The sequence below is a fragment of the Thalassophryne amazonica genome, chromosome 7 (genome assembly GCF_902500255.1).
Source record: "Thalassophryne amazonica chromosome 7, fThaAma1.1, whole genome shotgun sequence".
NCBI lineage: Eukaryota > Metazoa > Chordata > Actinopteri > Batrachoidiformes > Batrachoididae > Thalassophryne > Thalassophryne amazonica.
The window spans coordinates 60,268,146-60,291,188 of record NC_047109.1 but is presented as its reverse complement, the minus strand read 5'-3'; the positions used below and the strand labels follow the sequence as shown (position 1 = coordinate 60,291,188).

Below are 23,043 nucleotides of genomic sequence, written 5' to 3'. Positions count from 1 at the left end.
AGCTGTGTTTGGGTCAGATGACCTCTCACCTCTCCCACAATGCAGTGTTTCATCTGAGAGTGTGAGATGGCTTATTGTCCCATTACAGTTACACATAATGGGGACTAGGGGTGGGCGGTATAAACGGTATAAGCGGTATGCGATAAAAATTTGGCCCACGATAGAGATTTTCTTTATACCGTCATCCCGCGATAGGTCGCGACGTCATCAAAGTACAACACGCTTTGCCTACTGGGACCTGCTACAACGAGGAAGCCACAGCGGTGGTGAACAATGGCTGCGAGCAGTGAGCGTGTGGAGGAGACGGAAGACGAAGAGCTTGTCAAAAAGACCAGTGCAACGTCTATAATATGGTCATGGTTTGGATTTAAAGTGTCGGATAGTGAACAAAACAACATAATCTGCAAAATATACATATACTTTACGGCGATGGCGCCCACGCCATATTTTCCATATGAGTATTTTTTTTACCGTAACTCCGCCATAGTTTGTCCAATCCGAATGATTCAAAGTGCATTGTTAAGCTAACACCAAGGGCTTTCCAATGATATATGGTGTATTATGGTAAACATAAGCCTGTGATGTCATCACGCAGAGGAAAAACACTGAAGTTTCACACTAGTGCGCCGCTGATTCTCATTACCATAAGTTCTCATGTAAGCCCTCAATCTGAAAAATTTCAACACTGACAGCGAGCCAAGAACCCGTGCTTTCCAACAGTATGCTATATGTTGCATATATTACGGTAAAGTGCGTTCAGTGACTTTTGAAACCAGGGAACGTATGAAAAAAAGCGCAAAAGTGACAGAAAAGTACAGAGACAGACAGCAAACATAAATGTAGTAATTTTTGAGGAAAAGGCAGGGTGTTTGTAAAATTGGCCTCTGTCTTCAGCCAGACAGAAACTGTTAACAGTACCACACTGACAATGGACTGATGTAGTTTAGATCTAATTTTGATTCTTGGTTATATATTTGTATACAGTTTGACACTTTATTGTTTTATTCATATTGTATAATTTTGCACAAAATGAGTGATCAAATGAGTGATTTTATTGCACATTTTAATAATACAGATAATAATTGATATATATAGTTTTGCACTTTGTTGTTATTCATATTGTTTGGTTCTGCACTTTAAAATTGGTTACTTTTTGCATATTTTCGCCTTGTAAAATGTTTACTTTTGCACTGTTTCTGCACTGTTTCGGAGTTCTAGACACACAAAATTAATTATTTTGATTGTAAACACATACAGCTTCCTGTTAAAAATGTGAAATCCAAACTTCCTTTACATAATCATTTTTCACTAAAAAACTGAAAAAAAAACCAAGTTCGTTTTTGTGTTTTTTCTCATTTTAAATGCAAAAACTTACAAATAATGTGTATAAATAGTTAAGCGTAATATCATGAGGAAAAATGTCTGTAGGTTAGATTTAACATAATAGGTGTTCAATGCATTAGGTTATAAGTCAACTATAAAGTGCCCAACTATTTTTCTGACAATATATGTTTCATCTAGGATTAGAGCCTGGTGTACAGAATTAGTGTATAATTGAAACAGTTTTGTTAATGTAGCTGGACTAATTTTTTCTTTTTTAACAATTTTGTTTACAGAGGCGAGCGTGAAAGAGCCCCGGATAGACCGTGCAGTAGGCTTGTGTAAGAAAATTGTGAGTGCATTTTCTTACACTAATAAACGAAGGAAGGCAATGACCAAAATCCAGAATGAGCTACACCTGCCTCTTCACCGCCTCATTACAGAGACGCCGGCAAGATGGGGATCACGGCAACAAATGATTGAGCGAGTACTAGAGCAGGAGAAAGCTATTTCACAAGTCCTGAAAGCTGACATAAAAGTCAGACACCTGGTGCCTACCTGGCAAGACATTGATGTCCTTGAGTGGGTGAACAAGGCCCTTGCTCCACTGATTGAGTTCACGGATGCACTCTCTGGTGAAGACTACGTTAGTGTGTCCTATCTAAAGCCTGTACTCAATCTCTTGAACAACAGGGTCCTGTCTTCAGCTGAGGACGCCACAGAACTGACCAAGCAGATGAAGAGGTCCATTCTCCAATACATAAATGAAAAGTACTCTGACCCTGCCACCGACGACCTGCTGGATATGGCCTCCCTCGTTGATCCACGGTTTAAGCTATCGTACGTAGCCGACGACCGTAAAGAATATTTGAAGACTAAAGCGGCGGCAGGAATTCAAGCCCTACTGGAAAAGCAGACACAAACAGCTTCCTCCTCAGATTTACCACCATCTGCCAGCGCAGGAGCAGCTGAAGAAGTTAGAGAGCCCAAGAAGGTTAAACGCAGTTTTGGCAGCTTTTTCAAAAAGGCACCAGTCGCAGCTGCTCTCCCAGACAGAGATGCCATTGAAGTAGAGCTACAAAGTTACCTGCAGGCACTGGATATAGATGGAGAGGCTGACCCATTAGACTGGTGGAAGCTGCATGAGGCTAATTTTTCAAGAGTAGCAAGCCTGGCTCGGAAATGCTTGTGCATTCCAGCTACCAGTGCCCCGTCAGAAAGGGCATTTAGCACTGGTGGGAATATTGTTACATGCCACCGTTCTGCACTAAAGCCAGAGAATGTAGACAGACTTGTGTTCTTGTCAAAAGATCTGCCAAAAACTGTAACCACTAATTCTCAGAGTTTGCCTTTGTGATATTTTTGCATACACGTTTAGTCTACCTCTAAAATACCTAAAGCTTTTTGTTTTGCACTCCATTTGAAGTAATTTTGTGGTTAAATACATTGTTACCTGTTTACTTTAAGTTTTTTATTATTTAAATTTAAACTATGTATATGCCTTATTTGGTTGTTTACATAAGGAAAGTGAAGGGGAAAAGTTATATTTTGCACTAAAGTGATGTTTTATCGTAAAATGTACATTGCCTTAAGTTACAAAGTTTCTGCAAAGTTTTCATATTTTGTGTTATATAAGTGAGGGGAGAAAGTAATATTTTGCACTAAAGTGATGTTTTATTTTTAAATTTACATTGCCATAAGTTACAAAGTTTTTGCAAAGTTTTCATATTTTGTGTTATTTATATAACACAAAAGTAAATAAGAGGGGTTTTTTTTGTTGTTTTTTTTTAAACAAAATTTTCAAATATGTTCTTGTAGTTTTGCACAATAAATTTTGAAGAAGCATTTCTTGACTTGGGTTTAATAATATAGAAAACCACTTCCTACCAGAATGCGTTTATAGTGTACCTATTCCAAAATGGTTGAAATTCACACCTAATTATACCGCAATATATACCGTCTACCGTCTATGGTTCAAATTATATCGCAATATACATTTTAGGCCATATCGCCCACCCCTCATGGGGACAATGTCTCATTGGCTTCTTTTCCCTTCCAGATCACTATAGGGCCAAACTTACTGAAAACACAAAATTGTCCCATAATGATACAGTGGAATTTAATTGTTATTAGACACCTCGACAGCAACAACAGTTTCATATTACCAGGCCAATTTTTTTCTTCCTCTAAGCAGCTAAAGCAAATATACACAACAGATAGACGTAGCATGAGCTGGTCAAAGTCAAATTACCACTTGAGAAACTCTTGCTGTGTACATAAAATTTTAGCCATTGCTTTCAAAAAGTGTCACTGTACCAATTTAACTGTAGCTATGACAGAATGTTGACCGATAAACATTTATTTGCTTTCACTGCCTTGCACGTGGTTTGAAATATTTCAAGAGGACTGATTAGCTTGGAATTTTGTCATTTCTCAACACTAGCAAGTCTCATCAATAGACTAAGAGTCCAAAAATATACTGTTGGGTGTCGTAATGCCATTTTCACCAAGTCAAGTAACCACAAATAAACTTGTGTTGTTGACAACTATCGTTAGCACGTTGACTAACCACTTTGTGGTTCTGTTTGCCAGTGCTGGGTGTTTGAGTGTAAAACCAGCACCTTTCTTTAACCAAACAGAAATTAAACTACATAACTTTAGTCGGGGTAACATTTTCCAGATGCAGATTTTCCAGACTGTTTGTGTCACCTGTCTAACGTTTGGGAATGTCAAAACACAGTCGAGGTAGCTTTGGGTGTGTACAGCTACTGACAGCTAGCCATATAGCTAACGTTGGCTCCCTAACTCAGCATTAGCTTGCCTTTAACCTAATTAGCCAGTGGGACCAAACGGACGTCGTGAACATTTAACATAATATATACTGGCTAACGTACGGATGTGATACAATGACTGACACGGATACGCTAGCACCACAACGTCAACTTTCAGTATACTAGCTAGCTCGGCCCTAGCATTATCAGTTAGCTGGTTATCCATAGAAAAGATACGAGGCTAGCTAATGCTGTTGCTTTGCCAGCATCGGAAGGAGCCTTCAACAGCTATTTGCTAGCCAGTTCTAATTATTTACTCACCAACTCAAGAGTAGAAACTACCAGTGTGAACGGTGTATCCAAAACAACATTTGTGGCACTTCAGTGTGTGGAACAGTACCTAACTAGCTTCTGCTACGTTAGGTGTCATAAAGCTTTGTAATATCCTTCTCCCACTTGTTTCAACTTCCCTTTTCACAGGGTGTACAAAGGATGATGACAGATCGGGTGGCAACCCACCTACGAGTCGGTGAAACGGACTAATAATTGATGTGTTGTTTGTTTTTAAATTACTATTTATTCCTACGAGTAGCAACAACAAAAATAATAACACCATAAGACTTTCACCATACTACTTAATATTCGGTCATACGAAATGTTTTAAATGTTTTATTTAAAAAAAAACCCTAAAAAATAAAGATTGACCGAACGAGAAAAAGCATCTGGAATACGTGAAAAACTGACAAAAAAAAAAAAAACACAAAACAACAACAACAACAAAAGACAATATTTAACGACACACATACACATATAAAAACAATAATAATAATAACAATAACAATAATAATCATATATATATATATATATATATATATATATATATATATATATATATATATATATAAAAGCAGAAGCGGAAGAATTTACCTGGTGTAACGTTGCTAGGCAACGGTAAACCACACAGGTGAAGTACAATTTCTGACCAAGTTTCTTGAAGAAAAAAAAGAAAGAAAACAAGCGAACTTGACGACTAAAAACTGACTTTGGCAAACGAAAAGACCTCACTGAAAAACACTGACAGTCAACATTCAAATGGTAAGTTGGAATGAGAGTTATTGCACGGTCGCCATGTGAATATAGCCACTATGCTAAAATAGGCAATTAGCTTGCATGAGTTCTGTTGCTACATGTATATTTAATGCTATCAATCAAATAGTTTTCTCCGGGGTAATGCTCTTTTTGAGCTGTGACTATATTGTGTTTTTACTCTAGGCAGGGAAAACGATAGCCATGGGAGAAAGTGCTAAGAGCTGCTCAAGGGTACAGTATATTAACGTTATGTGTGCGTGCGTGCGTGTGTCATTTACACAGTGAGATGTAGAAAGAAATGAAACCAAGCTGAATAAATTAATATCCAGTTGTGCTCAAAAGTTTACATACCCTGGTAGAATTTTGATTTCTTTGGCAATTTTACAAAGAATGATAACACAAAAAAATTTTTCTTAGTGGTTGGGTGAAGCCATTTATTGTCAAATAAATGTGTTTACCCTTTCTAAGTCATAATGACAACAGAAACTACCCAAATGAGTCCTTAATTTTCGAGCCCATAAGTAATTAGACAAACTAACGTATTATAAATATGAGGATTATTGTTATACTTGGATGAAAGTCCAATGCAGTCAATGACTGCTTGAATTCTTGAACGCCACCATATGCTGAATTTCCTACCTTGGCATGGTTTGACAGACCTTTACTGCAGTCTTACATAGCTGTTGCTTTTTGTGAATCTTTCTGTTTGAATTTTTGTGTTCTGTACGTTAAAACACACTGTTGTGTTTCATTGGCAGTATGTTCTCGGCCGTTATCTGTGTGCACTGTAAAGCTCTATCCTATAGGTTTTGCAACATTTTACTGAATCTGAGTAAAAAGCAATCACCCTGTACATTACAGAATTTGTTGATGCCAGTCTGCGCTGTGTTAGGCTGATCAGATCTCAGAAGCTAAGCAGTGTGGGGCCAGGTTAGTACTTGGATGGGAGACGTCTTCGTAACACCAGGGGCTGTGTGTGTTTCTCCAGGCAAACCTGGAGTTGCATCAGGAAGGGCATCCGGTGAAAAACTTGTGGCAAATACCATGGATCTGGCTCTATCTGCTGTGGTGACCCTGAATGAATGGGAGCAGCTGAAAGGACAACAACAACATTACAGAATTTGTTATGCTACTTACAGTAGTGTTCAGAATAATAGTAGTGCTATGTGACTAAAAAGATTAATCCAGGTTTTGAGTATATTCCTTATTGTTACATGGGGAACAAGGTACCAGTAGATTGAGTAGATTCTCACAAATCCAACAAGACCAAGCATTCATGATATGCACACTGTTAAGGCTATGAAAATGGGCTATTAGTAAAAAAAAGAAGAAAAGGGGGTGTTCACAATAATAGTAGCATCTGCTGTTGACGCTACAAACTCAAAACTATTATGTTCAAACTGCTTTTTTAGCAATCCTGTGAATCACTAAACTAGTATTTAGTTGTATAACCACAGTTTTTCATGATTTCTTCACATCTACAAGGCATTAATTTTGTTGGTTTGGAACCAAGATTTTGCTCATTTACTAGTGTGCTTGGGGTCATTGTCTTGTTGAAACACCCATTTCAAGGGCATGTCCTCTTCAGCATAAGGCAACATGACCTCTTCAAGTATTTTGACATATCCAAACTGATCCATGATACCTGGTATGCGATATATAGGCCCAACACCATAGTAGGAGAAACATGCCCATATCATGATGCTTGCACCACCATGCTTCACTGTCTTCACTGTGAACTGTGGCTTGAATTCAGAGTTTGGGGGTCGTCTCACAAACTGTCTGCGGCCCTTGCACCCAAAAAGAACAATTTTACTCTCATCAGTCCACAAAATATTCCTCCATTTCTCTTTATGCCAGTTGATGTGTTCTTTGGCAAATTGTAACCTCTTCTCCACGTCTTTTATTTAACAGAGGGACTTTGCGGGGGATTCTTGCAAATAAATTAGCTTCGCACAGGCGTCTTATAACTGTCACAGCACTTACAGGTAACTCCAGACTGTCTTTGATCATCCTGGAGCTGATCAGTGGGTAAGACTTTGCCATTCTGGTTATTCTATCCATTTTGATGGTTGTTTTCTGTTTTCTTCCACGCGTCTCTGTTTTTTTTTTTTTTTGGCCATTTTAAAGCATTGGAGATTATTGTAGATGAACAGCCTATAATTTTTTGCACCTGCGTATAAGTTTTCCCCTCTCCAATCAACTTTTTAATCAAACTACGCTGTTCTTCTGAGCAATGTCTTGAACGTCCCATTTTCCTCAGGCTTTCAAAGAGAAAAGCATGTTCAACAGGTGCTGGCTTCATCCTTAAATAGGGGACACCTGATTCACACCTGTTTGTTCCACAAAACTGACAAACTCACTGACTGAATGCCACACTGCTATTATTGTGAACACCCCCTTTTCTACTTTTTTTTTTTACTAATAGCCCAATTTCATAGCCTTAAGAGTGTGCATATCATGAATGCTTGGTCTTGTTGGATTTGTGAGAATCTACCGAATCTACTGGTACCTTGTTTCCCATGTAACAATAAGAAATATACTCAAAACCTGGATTAATCTTTTTAGTCACATAGCACTACTATTATTCTGAACACTACTGTACATTAGCTTTCATATCATCAACAAACACTATGAACCCAGTTTATTCATAGCCATACATGGCTATGCTGTAACACTGTCTTCATCATGTTTGACAGATGATATGGTATACTTTGAATCATAAACCATCCCCTTCCTTTGCCATACTGTTTTCTTTTCTGTTATTCTGGTACAAGGTAATGTGGGTTTCATAAATCTAAAGAATATTGCTCCTGAACTGGGCAACCTTTTTTTTTTTTAGATGTTTTCTGGCAATGTTTATTCTGGCTTTCCTGTTCTTGAGCATTACTAGTGGTTTGCACCTTGTCATAGTAAACCATCTGTATTTACATTTGTGAAGGTGCCTCTTGCAAGCTTTGACAACACTGCACCTACCTCCCCCAGAGTGTTTGTGACTTGCCAAGATGTTAATAATTCTTCAAGGAAAACAGTTTGCATTCAGTCTGGTTGTGGAACTCTTCTGCAGGAAGCAGCAGCAAAGTTTATCATCAGCTTTAAAAATAATGCAGCATCTGGTTGTTGCATCTCTTCAACAGGTGATTCCACCAGTAATGCACAATAAAGTGCAACATTTGTGTGCTACAATTATTTAAAAAATGTGAGTTAAAATGAAAGTTTGCCATGTGAGTAAAAATTTGAAACACAGTTACAGACCATGTGTCCACGCCACTGTGTTGAAAGTGATCAGAATTGATCAGTCTGATGGGGTGGCAATAGCTCAGTTTGTAGAGCGAGCCTTCTTGTGACCGAAGGGTCGGCGGGTGAGTCCATCTCCCAACCAGTCAAAAAGTTGCATATTGCCGTTGTGTCCTTGGGCAAGACACTTAACCCACCTTGTCTGTGTATGAATGAGATGGTGGTTGGAGGGACCACAGGCGCAGAATGGCAGCCAAGCTTCCAACAGTTTGCCCCAGGGCAGCTGTGGCTACACTAGTTGCTTACCACCACTAATGTGTGTGAATGTGCAAGTGAATGAATGATGCAGTTTGTAAAGCACTTCGGGTGTCTTGAAAAGGGCTCTATAAAACCAAGTCATTATTATTAGTCTTGAGTGTCGATGCTGTCCAAGTCATTATTAGTCTTGGGTATTGATGCTGTCCAAGTCATTAGTCTTGGTGTTGGGAAAGTGTAGTTACACGGACCCACAACAGTTGGGCGTAAATGAACGGACAATGGATAAGCCAAAATATAACAATTTAATGTTATGAATTGTGCACAATGGAATACAGACAAATGCAGTTTGATAATGACAGTCAATTATACGAAAAGTGACGTGTGGGCAGGCTCGAGGATAGAAGACGTCTGTCCAGAGAAGAGCCGGGTCCCCACACAACTTCCACCGCCAACGGATCTGAAGAACACCGGAGCCGCCAAGTCCTGTGTCCCCAGGTGGCCACCATCTCCAGCTGTCAGACCTGGTACTGCTGGCAGGAAGCAGAGACAGTTAATGGTGGGTGTGTGGATACACACCCAGTAAATCCTCAGACACTGATACAGTTCCTCTGGGAGGGAGCACCTCCACCTCCAAAGTAGGAACACACTAGCAGCTCCTGTTACCACTTATCTGGATGGAGTGAGAGGCGAAGACGTCGTTTCTCTCACTAAACGCCAACCCAGCAGAGAGTGCACCACAGGAAAAATGGCTGCAAAAACAGATCAGACGTAAGTCACAGTTTGGATACAGCAGAGAATATTACCTAAGCGGTAGATGATATCTTGGCAGTGAGGTGGAGTTGCTGCCCGGCTTTTAAGGTGATGGTGATGATGAGTGACAGCTGGTGCTTGTTGATGAGTGACAGCCGTCACTCCGGGTTGCTCCGGCGCCCTCTCGTGCCTGAATCCTGCACTTCAGGCAGGGCGCCCTCTGGTGGTGGGCCAGCAGTACCTCCTCTTCAGCGGCCCACACAACAGGACCCCCCCCCCTCAACGGGCGCCTCCTGGCGCCCGACCAGGCTTGTCAGGGTGACGGTTGTAGAAGTCGGCCAGGAGGGCCGGGTCCAGGATGAAGCTCCTCTTCACCCAGGAGCGTTCCTCAGGTCCATACCCCTCCCAGTCCACCAAGTACTGGAACCCCCGGCCCTTCCGACGGATGTCCAGGAGCTCTCCGTCGATGATCCGGGCAGGAGGCGGCGCCGGTCCGGGGGTGCAGAGTGGTGAAGTGTGGTAGGGCTTAATCCGTGACACGTGAAAGACAGGAACGATCCGCAGTGAAGCTGGTAGCTTCAGCTTCACTGCGGCCGGACTGAGGACTTTGAGGATGGGGAACGGTCCAATAAATCTGTCCTTAAGTTTTTGGGATTCCACTTGCAGTGGGATGTCTTTGGTGGATAGCCAAACCTCCTGCCCAGGTATACAGGGGCCGGGGAACGCCGGCGGTCTGCATGGGCCTTGGCCCTCATCCGGGCTTTCAGCAGGGCAGAGCGGGCAGTACGCCACACCCGACAGCACCTCCTGAGGTTGGCCTGGACCGAGGGCACCCCGACCTCTCCCTCCACGAGCGGAAACAATGGGGGCTGGTACCCCAAACATACCTCAAATGGGGAGAGGCCGGTGGCAGATGAAACTTGGCTATTGTGAGCGTACTCGATCCAGGCCAGATGGTTGCTCCAGGAGGTCGGGTGCGCGTAGGTCACGCAGCAGAGAGCCTGCTCCAAATCCTGGTTGGTCCGCTCTGCCTGTCCGTTCGTCTGGGGATGGTACCCAGACGAGAGGCTTACGGTGGCCCCCAATTCCCTACAGAAACTCCTCCAGACTTGCGAGGAGAACTGGGGACCACGGTCGGTGACAGCGTCAGATGGAATCCCATGCAGACGTACGACATGGTGGACCAGGAGGTCTGCTGTCTCCTGGGCCATCGGGAGCTTCGGGAGGGCCACGAAGTGAGCCGCCTTGGAGAACCGGTCCACTATCGTGAAGATGGTGGTCATGCCCTGGGACGGCAGGAGGCCCATGACGAAGTCCAGGCCGATGTGGGACCAGGGGCGGGGAGGCACAGGTAATGGCTGGAGGAGTCCCTGTGCCCGTTGGTGGTCACCTTTTCCCCTGGCGCAGGTGGTGCAGGCCTGTACGTACTCCCGGACGTCGGCTTCCATAGACGCCCACCAGAAGCACTGCCGGACCACTGCCACGGTCCTTCGCACCCCTGGGTGACAGGAGAGCTTGGAACCGTGACAGAAGTCCAAGACTGCAGCTCTGGCTTCTGGTGGAATGTACAACTTGTCCTTCGGGTCAGTTCCCGGGTCCAGGTTCCCTGCCAGGGCCTCCCGGACGGTCTTCTCCACGTCCCAGGTGAGGATGGCCACGACAGTGGACTCGGGGATGATTGTTTCCGTGGGATCTGACAGCTCTGCCTCAGCTTTGACTTCCTCTTCATGAACCTGGGACAAGGCATCAGATCTTTGGTTCTTGGTCCCGGGGCGGTAGGTGATTTGGAAGTCAAAACGCCCAAAGAACAGTGACCAGCGGGCTTGCCTGGGGTTCAGACGCTTGGCGGTCCGGATGTACTCCAGGTTCCGATGGTCTGCGAAAACCGTGAATGGAACCGCAGCTCCCTCCAACAGGTGTCTCCACTCCTCAAGAGCCTCTTTCACCGCAAGGAGTTCTCGACTGCCCACGTCATAGTTTCGCTCAGCTGGGGTCAACCTGCGGGAAAAATAGGCACAGGGGTGGAGGACCTTATCGGACTCCCTGCTCTGGGACAGCACTGCTCCTATCCCTGAGTCAGAGGCATCCACTTCAACAACAAACTGGCGTTTAGGATCGGGCTGCATCAGGACTGGCGCAGTCGAGAACCGGCGTTTCAGATGTAGGTCTCCATTGATTCGCGCTCTGGTCGTGAGAGGTTGTACAGCCTGCTGGACGGGTACTCAACGCCCGGGATAAAATCAATGGCGCAATCGTATGGCCGGTGCGGGGGGAGAGTGAGTGCCAGATCTTTGCTGAAGATGTCAGCAAGATCGTGGTACTCCTCAGGCACCGCCGTCAGATTGGGGGGAACTTTGACCTCCTCATTAGCTGTCACACCGGGTGGAACCGAGGATCCTAAACATTCCCAGTGGCAGGTTTCGCTCCACTGCGTCACACCCCCAGACGGCCAATCTATCCGGGGATTGTGCTTTACCATCCATGGAAATCCCAAAATCACTCGGGAGGTAGAAGGTGTTACATAAAACATAATCTCCTCCCTGTGATTCCCAGACACAACCAATGTTACAGGCTGTGTCTGGTGTGTGATTAATGGGAGAAGGGTGCCATCTAGTGCCCGTACCTTCAATGGTGAAGGTCCAGCAGATTCCCTTCCGACCCCGTGTCCACCAGTGCTGGGGCGTGAAGGGTTAGATCCCCACTCAGGATCGTAACTGGGAGTCGTGCAGATTTACGTGCGCACCCCTCGTGCGTGTTATGACCCACCCTTAGCCCAGTCTCTAAGGGCGAGTGTTGTCGTTTTGGCCGTTTGGGGCAGTTTTTCTGTATATGCTCTTTTGAGCTGCAGAGAAAACACTCCACGCGGGCCAGCCTCCTCAATCTGTCATCTGATCTGATTTTGGCACTGCTCGTTTCCTGAACAACGTCAGCAAGGGGAGCTGTTGCCACAGGGAGCCCTCTGGCTATGTAGCGTGGGGAAGACGGCTCCCTTTCGGACCCGGAAGGAAGAGGGACGGCTCGTGCCTGACCAGGCCCTTCACCCCGCTCCCGTCGACGTTCTGCTAATCAGTTGTCTAACCGTACTACCAGGTCGATAAGCCCGTCTAAATCCCGCGGCTCGTCCTTAGCCACCAGGTGCTCCTTAAGGACCAGAGACAGTCCGTTTACAAAGGCGGCGCGGAGTGCAACAGTATTCCAGCCGGCCCTCGCTGCCGCGATGCGGAAGGCGACTGCATACTCGGCTGCACTCCGACGCCCCTGTCTCATAGACAGCAGCACACTCGAAGCCGTCTCGCCTCTACGTGGGTGATCGAACACCAGTCTGAACTCCCTCACAAACTCAGTATATATCATTAGGAGCCGTGTATTCTGCTCCCAGAGCGCCGTAGCCCAGGCGCGTGCCTCACCTCGAAGCAGATTAATAACATAAGCCACCCGGCTGGAGTCTGACGCATACATAACGGGACGCTGTGCAAAGACGAGCGAACACTGCATCAGGAAGTCTGTGCACGTCTCTACACAACCTCCGTACGGCTCCGGAGGGCTTATGTATGCTTCAGGGGACGGTGGGGGGGTTCGTTGAACGACCACTGAAATATCTGTATTCGGCGCATGAACAGCAGGAGGAGGTACTGCAGCAGCGCCCTGCGTGCGCGCTTCCACCTGGGCGGTGAGAACCTCCATCCTCCGATTGAGAATAACATTCTGCTCGGTCACCAAGTCCAACCGAGCAGTGAAGGCGGTTAAGATTTGCTGCAGCTCACCTAATACGCCTCCTGCCGGCGCCTGTGCACCCTGCGTTTCGGGATCTATGACATTGGCCGAGATATCCTGTTGGGAAAGTGTAGTTACACGGACCCACAACAGGGGGGCGTAAATGAACAGACAATGGATAAGCCAAAATATAACAATTTAATGTTGTGAATTGTGCACAACGGAATACAGACAAATGCAGTTTGATAATGACAGTCAATTATACGAAAAGTGATGTGTGGGCAGGCTCGAGGATAGAAGACGTCTGTCCAGAGAAGAGCCGGGTCCCCACACGGCTTCCACCGCCAACGGATCTGAAGAACACCAGAGCCGCCAAGTCCTGGGTCCCCAGGTGGCCACCATCTCCAGCTGTCAGACCTGGTACTGCTGGCAGGAAGCAGAGACAGTTAATGGTGGGTGTGTGGATACACACCCAGTAAATCCTCAGACACTGATACAGTTCCTCTGGGAGAGAGTACCTCCACCTCCGAAGTAGGAACACACTAGCAGCTCCTGTTACCACTTATCTGGATGGATTGAGAGGCGAAGACGTCGCTTCTCTCACTAAATGCCAACCCAGCAGAGAGTGCACCACAGGAAAAATGGCTGCAAAACAGATCAGACGTAAGTCACAGTTTGGATACAGCAGAGAATATTACCTAAGCGGTAGATGATATATCGGCAGCGAGGTGGAGTTCCTGCCCGGCTTTTAAGGTGATGGTGATGATGAGTGACAGCTGGTGCTTGTTGATGAGTGACAGCTGTCACTCCCGGTTGCTCCGGCGCCCTCTCGTGCCTGAAGCCCGCACTTCAGGCAGGGCGCCCTCTGGTGGTGGGCCAGCAGTACCTCCTCTTCAGCGGCCCACACAATACTTGGGTATTGATGCTGTCCAAGTCATTATTATTATATCTGTCTATTATTAATCTATTATTAGTCTTGGGTGTTGATGCAGTCTAATCTCCATTTAATGCTACCATAATGTAGAATCAGTTCAGTAAGAAGCAACAAATTCTGCTTTGAGCCCAGTGATTAGTGGAAAGGATCACTATAAAACAACACAAATATTTTCTCAATGATCATTTTAGTCCTCCAACTCACATAGCTCAAATTTTTAGCAAGGATGAAACTTGTGTAACCATATATTATTGCCTTCACAGCCACTAATCCAGACTTTGAATTGGCATGCTTGACAACCTTTCACGCCAATTATTCATCTGTGGTCATCAGTGGCAGTGCCAAGGGGGGGATTGGGGCCTTAAGCCCCACCAATAATGAGCCAAGGCCCCCGTCGGCCCCCCCAATAATTCTGCCAATAATGTGAATAGCGACTGACATATTTGTGGACCTCAACTGCAGTTTTGCGCTGAGAATGTCTCAATATTGCGTAACTGAGCAAAGTGATAAATGTGCGTGTTTGGTGATCCACCAATGCTAATCACCCTTCACAAACAGAATTTTCAGTTTTGCAAATAAACATTTATTTGTAAAAACCCACACACAAGTTACAAATCAGAAATTTGTGTTTGTGGATCACATAGCACGTGTACAAATCAAAGTTGCCTTGTGGCAACTCTGTTGTGATTTGGTGGTTGGTTCTCACTGCGGTATTGTATCACTTCCTGTTCCGGAGCACAGCGGTGTTTTGCTGTATCTGTTAGCTGTTTAATCTGCGCAGTTAGATTGATCTAGTTATCTAGATAACGATTTGTTTCCCAGTGTAATCTTCACATGCCTTAACTAAAGCACTCCCTCTGCTGAATCACCTCTAAATTATTTACACATTATTCACTTTGCGTGTTTTTAGGAATCCGCTAGCTTAGCGCAGCTACTAGCTCTTAGCCGATTTAGCGTGGCGGCTACTCCTGTCTCTCCTGCACTTTTCTGCTCTGGGTGTGAAATGTTTAGTTATTCCTCGGCCTCCTTTAGCAGTAATGGTACTTGTAATAAGTGTAGCTTATTCGTAGCTTTGGAGGTCAGGCTGGGCAAATTGGAGACTCGGCTCCGCACCGTGGAAAATTCTACAGCTAGCCAGGCCCCTGTAGTCGGTGCGGACCAAGGTAGCTTAGCCGCCGTTAGTTCCCCTCTGGCAGATCCCGAGCAGCCGGGAAAGCAGGCCGACTGGGTGACTGTGAGGAGGAAGCGTAGTTCTAAACAGAAGCCCCGTGTACACCGCCAACCCGTTCACATTTCTAACCGTTTTTCCCCACTCGGCGACACACCCGCCGAGGATCAAACTCTGGTTATTGGCGACTCTGTTTTGAGAAATGTGAAGTTAGCGACACCAGCAACCATAGTCAATTGTCTTCCGGGGGCCAGAGCAGGCGACATTGAAGGAAATTTGAAACTGCTGGCTAAGGCTAAGCGTAAATTTGGTAAGATTGTAATTCACGTCAGCAGTAATGACACCCGGTTACGCCAATCGGAGGTCACTAAAATTAACATTGAATCGGTGTGTAACTTTGCAAAAACAATGTCGGACTCTGTAGTTTTCTCTGGGCCCCTCCCCAATCGGACCGGGAGTGACATGTTTAGCCGCATGTTCTCCTTGAATTGCTGGCTGTCTGAGTGGTGTCCAAAAAATGAGGTGGGCTTCATAGATAATTGGCAAAGCTTCTGGGGAAAACCTGGTCTTGTTAGGAGAGACGGCATCCATCCCACTTTGGATGGAGCAGCTCTCATTTCTAGAAATCTGGCCAATTTTCTTAAATCCTCCAAACCGTGACTATCCAGGTTTGGGACCAGGAAGCAAAGTTGTAGTCTTACACACCTCTCTGCAGCTTCTCTCCCCCTGCCATCCCCTCATTACCCCATCCCCATAGAGACGGTGCCTGCTCCCAGACCACCAATAACCAGTAAAAATCTATTTAAGCATAAAAATTCAAAAAGAAAAAATAATATAGCACCTTCAACTGCACCACAGACTAAAACAGTTAAATGTGGTCTATTAAACATTAGGTCTTTCTCTTCTAAGTCCCTGTTGGTAAATGATATAATAATTGATCAACATATTGATTTATTCTGCCTTACAGAAACCTGGTTACAGCAGGATGAATATGTTAGTTTAAATGAGTCAACACCCCCGAGTCACACTAACTGCCAGAATGCTCGTAGCACGGGCCGAGGTGGAGGATTAGCAGCAATCTTCCATTCCAGCTTATTAATTAATCAAAAACCCAGACAGAGCTTTAATTCATTTGAAAGCTTGACTCTTAGTCTTGTCCATCCAAATTGGAAGTCCCAAAAACCAGTTTTATTTGTTATTATCTATCGTCCACCTGGTCGCTACTGTGAGTTTCTCTGTGAATTTTCAGACCTTTTGTCTGACTTAGTGCTTAGCTCAGATAAGATAATTATAGTGGGCGATTTTAACATCCACACAGATGCTGAGAATGACAGCCTCAACACTGCATTTAATCTATTATTAGACTCTATTGGCTTTGCTCAAAATGTAAATGAGTCCACCTACCACTTTAATCATATCTTAGATCTTGTTCTGACTTATGGTATGGAAATAGAAGACTTAACAGTATTCCCTGAAAACTCCCTTCTGTCTGATCATTTCTTAATAACATTTACATTTACTCTGATGGACTACCCAGCAGTGGGGAATAAGTTTCATTACACTAGAAGTCTTTCAGAAAGCGCTGTAACTAGGTTTAAGGATATGATTCCTTCTTTATGTTCTCTAATGCCATATACCAACACAGTGCAGAGTAGCTACCTAAACTCTGTAAGTGAGATAGAGTATCTCGTCAATAGTTTTACATCCTCATTGAAGACAACTTTGGATGCTGTAGCTCCTCTAAAAAAGAGAGCTTTAAATCAGAAGTGCCTGACTCCGTGGTATAACTCACAAACTCGTAGCTTAAAGCAGATAACCCTTAAGTTGGAGAGGAAATGGCGTCTCACTAATTTAGAAGATCTTCACTTAGCCTGGAAAAAGAGTCTGTTGCTCTATAAAAAAGCCCTCCGTAAAGCTAGGACATCTTACTACTCATCACTAATTGACGAAAATAAGAACAACCCCAGGTTTCTTTTCAGCACTGTAGCCAGGCTGACAAAGAGTCAGAGCTCTATTGAGCCGAGTATTCCTTTAACTTTAACTAGTAATGACTTCATGACTTTCTTTGCTAATAAAATTTTAACTATTAGAGAAAAAATTACTCATAACCATCCCAAAGATGTATCGTTATCTTTGGCTGCTTTCAGTGATGCCGGTATTTGGTTAGACTCTTTCTCTCCGATTGTTCTGTCTGAGTTATTTTCATTAGTTACTTCATCCAAACCATCAACATGTCTATTAGACCCCATTCCTACCAGGCTGCTCAAGGAAGCCCTACCATTATTTAATGCTTCGATCTTAAATATGATCAATCTATCTTTATTAGTTGGCTATGTACCACAGGCTTTTAAGGTGGCAGTAATTAAACCATTACTTAAAAAGCCATCACTTGACCCAGCTATCTTAGCTAATTATAGGCCAATCTCCAACCTTCCTTTTCTCTAAAAAATTCTTGAAAGGGTAGTTGTAAAACAGCTAACTGATCATCTGCAGAGGAATGGTCTATTTGAAGAATTTCAGTCAGGTTTTAGAATTCATCATAGTACAGAAACAGCATTAGTGAAGGTTACAAATGATCTTCTTATGGCCTCAGACAGTGGACTCATCTCTGTGCTTGTTCTGTTAGACCTCAGTGCTGCTTTTGATACTGTTGACCATAAAATTTTATTACAGAGATTAGAGCATGCCATAGGTATTAAAGGCACTGCGCTGCGGTGGTTTGAATCATATTTGTCTAATAGATTACAATTTGTTCATGTAAATGGGGAATCTTCTTCACAGACTAAGGTTAATTATGGAGTTCCACAAGGTTCTGTGCTAGGACCAATTTTATTCACTTTATACATGCTTCCCTTAGGCAGTATTATTAGACGGTATTGCTTAAATTTTCATTGTTACGCAGATGATACCCAGCTTTATCTATCCATGAAGCCAGAGGACACACACCAATTAGCTAAACTGTAGGATTGTCTTACAGACATAAAGACATGGATGACCTCTAATTTCCTGCTTTTAAACTCAGATAAAACTGAAGTTATTGTACTTGGCCCCACAAATCTTAGAAACATGGTGTCTAACCAGATCCTTACTCTGGATGGCATTACCCTGACCTCTAGCAATACTGTGAGAAATCTTGGAGTCATTTTTGATCAGGATATGTCATTCAAAGCGCATATTAAACAAATATGTAGGACTGCTTTTTTGCATTCATGCAATATCTCTAAAATTAGAAAGGTCTTGTCTCAGAGTGATGCTGAAAAACTAATTCATGCATTTATTTCCTCTAGGCTGGACTATTGTAATTCATTATTATCATGTTGTCCTAAAAGTTCCCTGAAAAGCCTTCAGTTAATTCAAAATGCTGCAGCTAGAGTACTAACGGGGACTAGAAGGAGAGAGCATATCTCACCCATATTGGCCTCTCTTCATTGGCTTCCTGTTAATTCTAGAATAGAATTTAAAATTCTTCTTCTTACTTATAAAGTTTTGAATAATCAGGTCCCATCTTATCTTAGGGACCTCGTAGTACCATATCACCCCAATAGAGCGCTTCGCTCTCAGACTGCAGGCTTACTTGTAGTTCCTAGGGTTTGTAAGAGTAGAATGGGAGGCAGAGCCTTCAGCTTTCAGGCTCCTCTCCTGTGGAACCAGCTCCCAATTCGGATCAGGGAGACAGACACCCTCTCTACTTTTAAGATTAGGCTTAAAACTTTCCTTTTTGCTAAAGCTTATAGTTAGGGCTGGATCGGGTGACCCTGAACCATCCCTTAGTTATGCTTTTATAGACGTAGACTGCTGGGGCGTTCCCATGATGCACTGTTTCTTTCTCTTTTTGCTCTGTATGCACCACTCTGCATTTAATCATTAGTGATTGATCTCTGCTCCCCTCCACAGCATGTCTTTTTCCTGGTTCTCTCCCTCAGCCCCAACCAGTCCCAGCAGAAGACTGCCCCTCCCTGAGCCTGGTTCTGCTGGAGGTTTCTTCCTGTTAAAAGGGAGTTTTTCCTTCCCACTGTAGCCAAGTGCTTGCTCACAGGGGGTCGTTTTGACCGTTGGGGTTTTACGTAATTATTGTATGGCCTTGCCTTACAATATAAAGTGCCTTGGGGCAACTGTTTGTTGTGATTTGGCACTATATAAAAAATTGATTGATTGATTGATTGATTGATTGATATTTGTAAATCACCGTCTGTGCATTTGCAAGTATTAATGAGACAAATTTAACTCTGTACTCCAAAAATTTAGGTTTCCTAAATATTTATTATGGCCACTCTTAAAACTTCACTTATCTTTATAATTTTATTACTGGTAAATTTTAGAATTGATTTAGATGAGATATACTTATTATCTCACAGAAATATATCACAGTTATCTAGGAACTGCTTTTTGCACAGGAATTCATCAAGCACCTCGGCCGCAGCCGCGCACTAACACAGAATATACACAAGTTGTATATTGTTGTTCGGCCAAAACAAGCGTCCACTTCCTGAGCTTGTGGCATGAGAATATGGTGGAGTTAGCAGATCACAAATTTAAAACATCTTATTCCCACAGACTCAAATAAATTTACTCTGATAATCACTACAAGGATTGTTAAAAAAGTCAGTAATCAGATACTAAAAATCAGTGCCTGATTTTTCTTTGTTCAGGTGTCACACACACTCTCCCACACACACACACACACACACACTCAGAGCGCTTCCTCGTCGAGACAGACAGAAAAATTAATTGCCAGTAAAAGTTAAATGTTTCCAAAGTGAAAAAAGTCACGGAGCGTGTTTCAGAGCCACGTGCTGTGAAAGCCGTAAATATTCACACTTATGCTTTTTTCAAGATAACTCGCAAATTCAAACTTTAAAACATTCAAGGCTGCATGCTTGATAGTGTCCAAATATATATTGACCTGCTTTGCTGTGATAGTTTTAAGAAGCATCTTTAGCTGTTGTCCAGCAGGCATTTTTCAGCGCATGTTTCATCCATTTATGAGATTCTCAGTGAGAAGTTTCCAAACAACTTGCCAACCTGTTCTAGTTCCTGCTGCAGCACCACATCATCCAGAACAGATAGTGATGTCTTCAGGCTGGACAGAAGGACCAGGACCAGGACACAGCAGTCCTCCTTGCAGAGTTATGGTGCTGCTGAACCATTGCGTGTGCACGTGTGCGCGTGTGTGTGTGTTCAGACCTTACCTAAAATTTACTGCATGTCCCTGAACGCAGCATGAAGATGCAGCGGGACAACTCAAGAAACCGGAGAACTGGAAGGAATATTCAGGGACGGAACAAGCTTCTGGAAAAACAGGTCCTACAAAATTGGAGCCTCCAACTTGTCAATGTAACATTGACAAAACATGACAATTGTTTGTGATCCATAATTTGGACTTTTGTTTTGATACATAGGGTTGGTCATGGAACGCTACTTGTTACCTAAGAAGAGGCAGCGAGTTGCTGATCCTCCAGATGCTGTGAGTGACGAGTCTGAGGACAGATGTGATCATGACAGTGAGATAACAGATGTGGCCAGTGCAGGGCCCCAGCTGCAGGAGGGCACCACTCATGCCCAGGGTAACAAACTGCAAGCCTGGACCTAAGGACCTCAGCCAGCTTCCAGATAATGGTCCCACCTGCCCAGACCTGAAGAAATATCCAGCAACAGAATACAGTGGCCAGACAAGGTCCTTCAACAAGAACTGGCATGACCAGCACTCGTGGTTGGAGTATTCCTCCATCCAAGATGCTGCATTCTGCTTCGTATGCTGCTACTTTAGTCATGCACACTTCAGCAAAAGCGAGACTTCATTCACCCACGAAGGCTTTCGGAATTGGAAGAAAGGAACCGCGTCACTGAAGGCCCATGACAGCTCAGCAGGACAGTTCTCCATGCAAGCTTGGGCGGAGTTCAAGATGCAGAAGACTGTGGGGGCTAGGATCCAACATGCACTTGATGCCAGTCATGTGAAAACCGTGCAGGAAAATAGGCACTACATCAGAGCAGTCGTAGATGCACTCCTGTACACTGCCTGCCAGAATGTGGCCCAGAGAGGGCATAGGGAGGATGCTGAGTCTGCCAACAAAGGCAACTTCCTGGAACTGTTGGAGGTGATTTTCCAGGTATGGCGACATTGTCAAGAAGAAACTGAGTGGTGCCAGCAATGCCAAGTATACATACCATGATATTCAAAATGAACTGTTTGCCATCATAGCTTCCCTGATCAGGAAGGACATCAGAAACGAGGTCAACCAAGCAGAGCATTTTGCCCTGATGGTGGATGAGACAAAGGATGTGAGCAAACATTGTGGTCAGGTATCTCCACCAAGAGACCCCTCACGAGGAGTTCCTGGACTTCGCTGCCGCTGAAGGTCTTGATGCCAAATCCATGCTGAAGAAGATCATGGAAACACTGGCCAAATGTGGCATTGACCACAATGCTTGCATTGGCCAGTGCTACAATGGTGCTGCAGTGATGTCAGGGCACATCAGTGGTGTGCAGAAGAGGTTCTGACAGGAGGTACCACATGCTGTGTACATCCACTGTTATGCACATCGGCTCAACCTGGTGCTAGTGGATTGTGTACACAATGTACAGACTGCAGCTGAGATCTTCGTGGCTGTACAGAGTTTGTACAAGTTCTTCTCCACCTCTGTTGTACACGAAGAATATCTGAAGGTGCAAAAAGATCTTGATCCCACAAGAGATGAGAACTGAAGCAGCCTGGAGGGAGTTGGAGCAGTCAGCTGAGGATCTGTGCAAGTCAGCTGGGATACGCACTGACACCCGGCATCCAGGTAGACAGAGATCTGCCCCCAGGCACCTGGATGAGTTCATCATAACATCCAGCACAGGCCAGCGAGATGAAGCTACCCCAGATGCCAGGAGACAGGCCTTCTGTGCCATCATAGACAGGATGCTCAGTGAGCTCACCAGACGATTCTCATCTCATGCCTGTAGTGTCCTTATGGGTGTGTCAGCACTGAACCCAAAGCACACTTCCTTCCTTGACAAGGAGAAACTGTCAGGAATGGCAGCCAACTATGGAGTGACAGACAAGGATCTAGCAGTGGAGATCCACCAGTTGAAGAGGCTAATTACAAATGGTAAATGGTAAATGGACTGCATTTATATAGCGCTTTTCCATCTGCATCAGACACTCAAAGCGCTTTACAATTATGCCCCTATTCACCTGATGTCAGGGTGCTGCCATACAAGGCGCTCACTACACACCGGGAGCAATAGGGGATTAAGGACCTTAGTGATTTTCCAGTCAGGCGGGGATTTGAACCCATCATCTTCTGGACTCAAGCCCAACACCTTAACCACTAGACCATCACCTCCCCTAATTACAAGAAAGAAAGACGAGGGCCAGGAAATATCAACACCGCTAGAGCTTGCAGCCATGCTGGAACCTTACAAGGACACCGTCATGGACCTGTACAAACTTGTTTGCATTGCTGTTACCCTGCCCGTCACCTCATCAGCTTGTGAGAGGAGCTTCTCGTGTCTGAAGCTTCTCAAGACATACTTGAGGAACAGCAGTGGAAACAACCGCACCAGCAACCTTGTTGTCATTTCAGTTAACTCGAGGAGGGCAAAACAGCTGGACATTGATGCTGTCATTGATCAATTTGCTGCCAACCACCAGAACAGGTGCATAGTTTTGAAGTAATGTGTTCTTTGGCTGTTTGCCTTACATGTAACTTGGGCTAGATTGTATACAAACTTCATAAAGAATTACTTTTTTGTATATTGTTTACAACTAAGTTTCTCAGGCTATATCTTTTACTTACTTTAATCGAATGGTTAT

General features: G+C 44.2%; 2 protein-coding genes across 3 annotated transcripts in view; one reads left to right on the top strand and one right to left on the bottom strand.

Moving 5' to 3' along the window:
• rab5ab (RAB5A, member RAS oncogene family, b) overlaps positions 1-4,610 on the bottom strand; it is a 54,555-nt gene extending 49,945 nt beyond the window's left edge. The window contains exon 1 of one of the 2 annotated variants that reach the window (XM_034174296.1): positions 4,413-4,610. The gene's annotated coding sequence lies outside the window, so the exon portion shown is untranslated. The remainder of the gene's footprint in view (positions 1-4,412) is intronic. The other variant, XM_034174295.1, reaches the window with a different exon arrangement.
• Positions 4,611-22,635: 18,025 nt separating this feature from the next.
• The window catches only part of efhb (EF-hand domain family, member B), a 41,995-nt gene continuing 41,587 nt past the window's right edge, over positions 22,636-23,043 (top strand). Inside the window, exon 1 of the mRNA XM_034173632.1 lies at positions 22,636-22,827. Coding sequence (XP_034029523.1) covers positions 22,636-22,827 — 192 coding nt within the window. The remainder of the gene's footprint in view (positions 22,828-23,043) is intronic.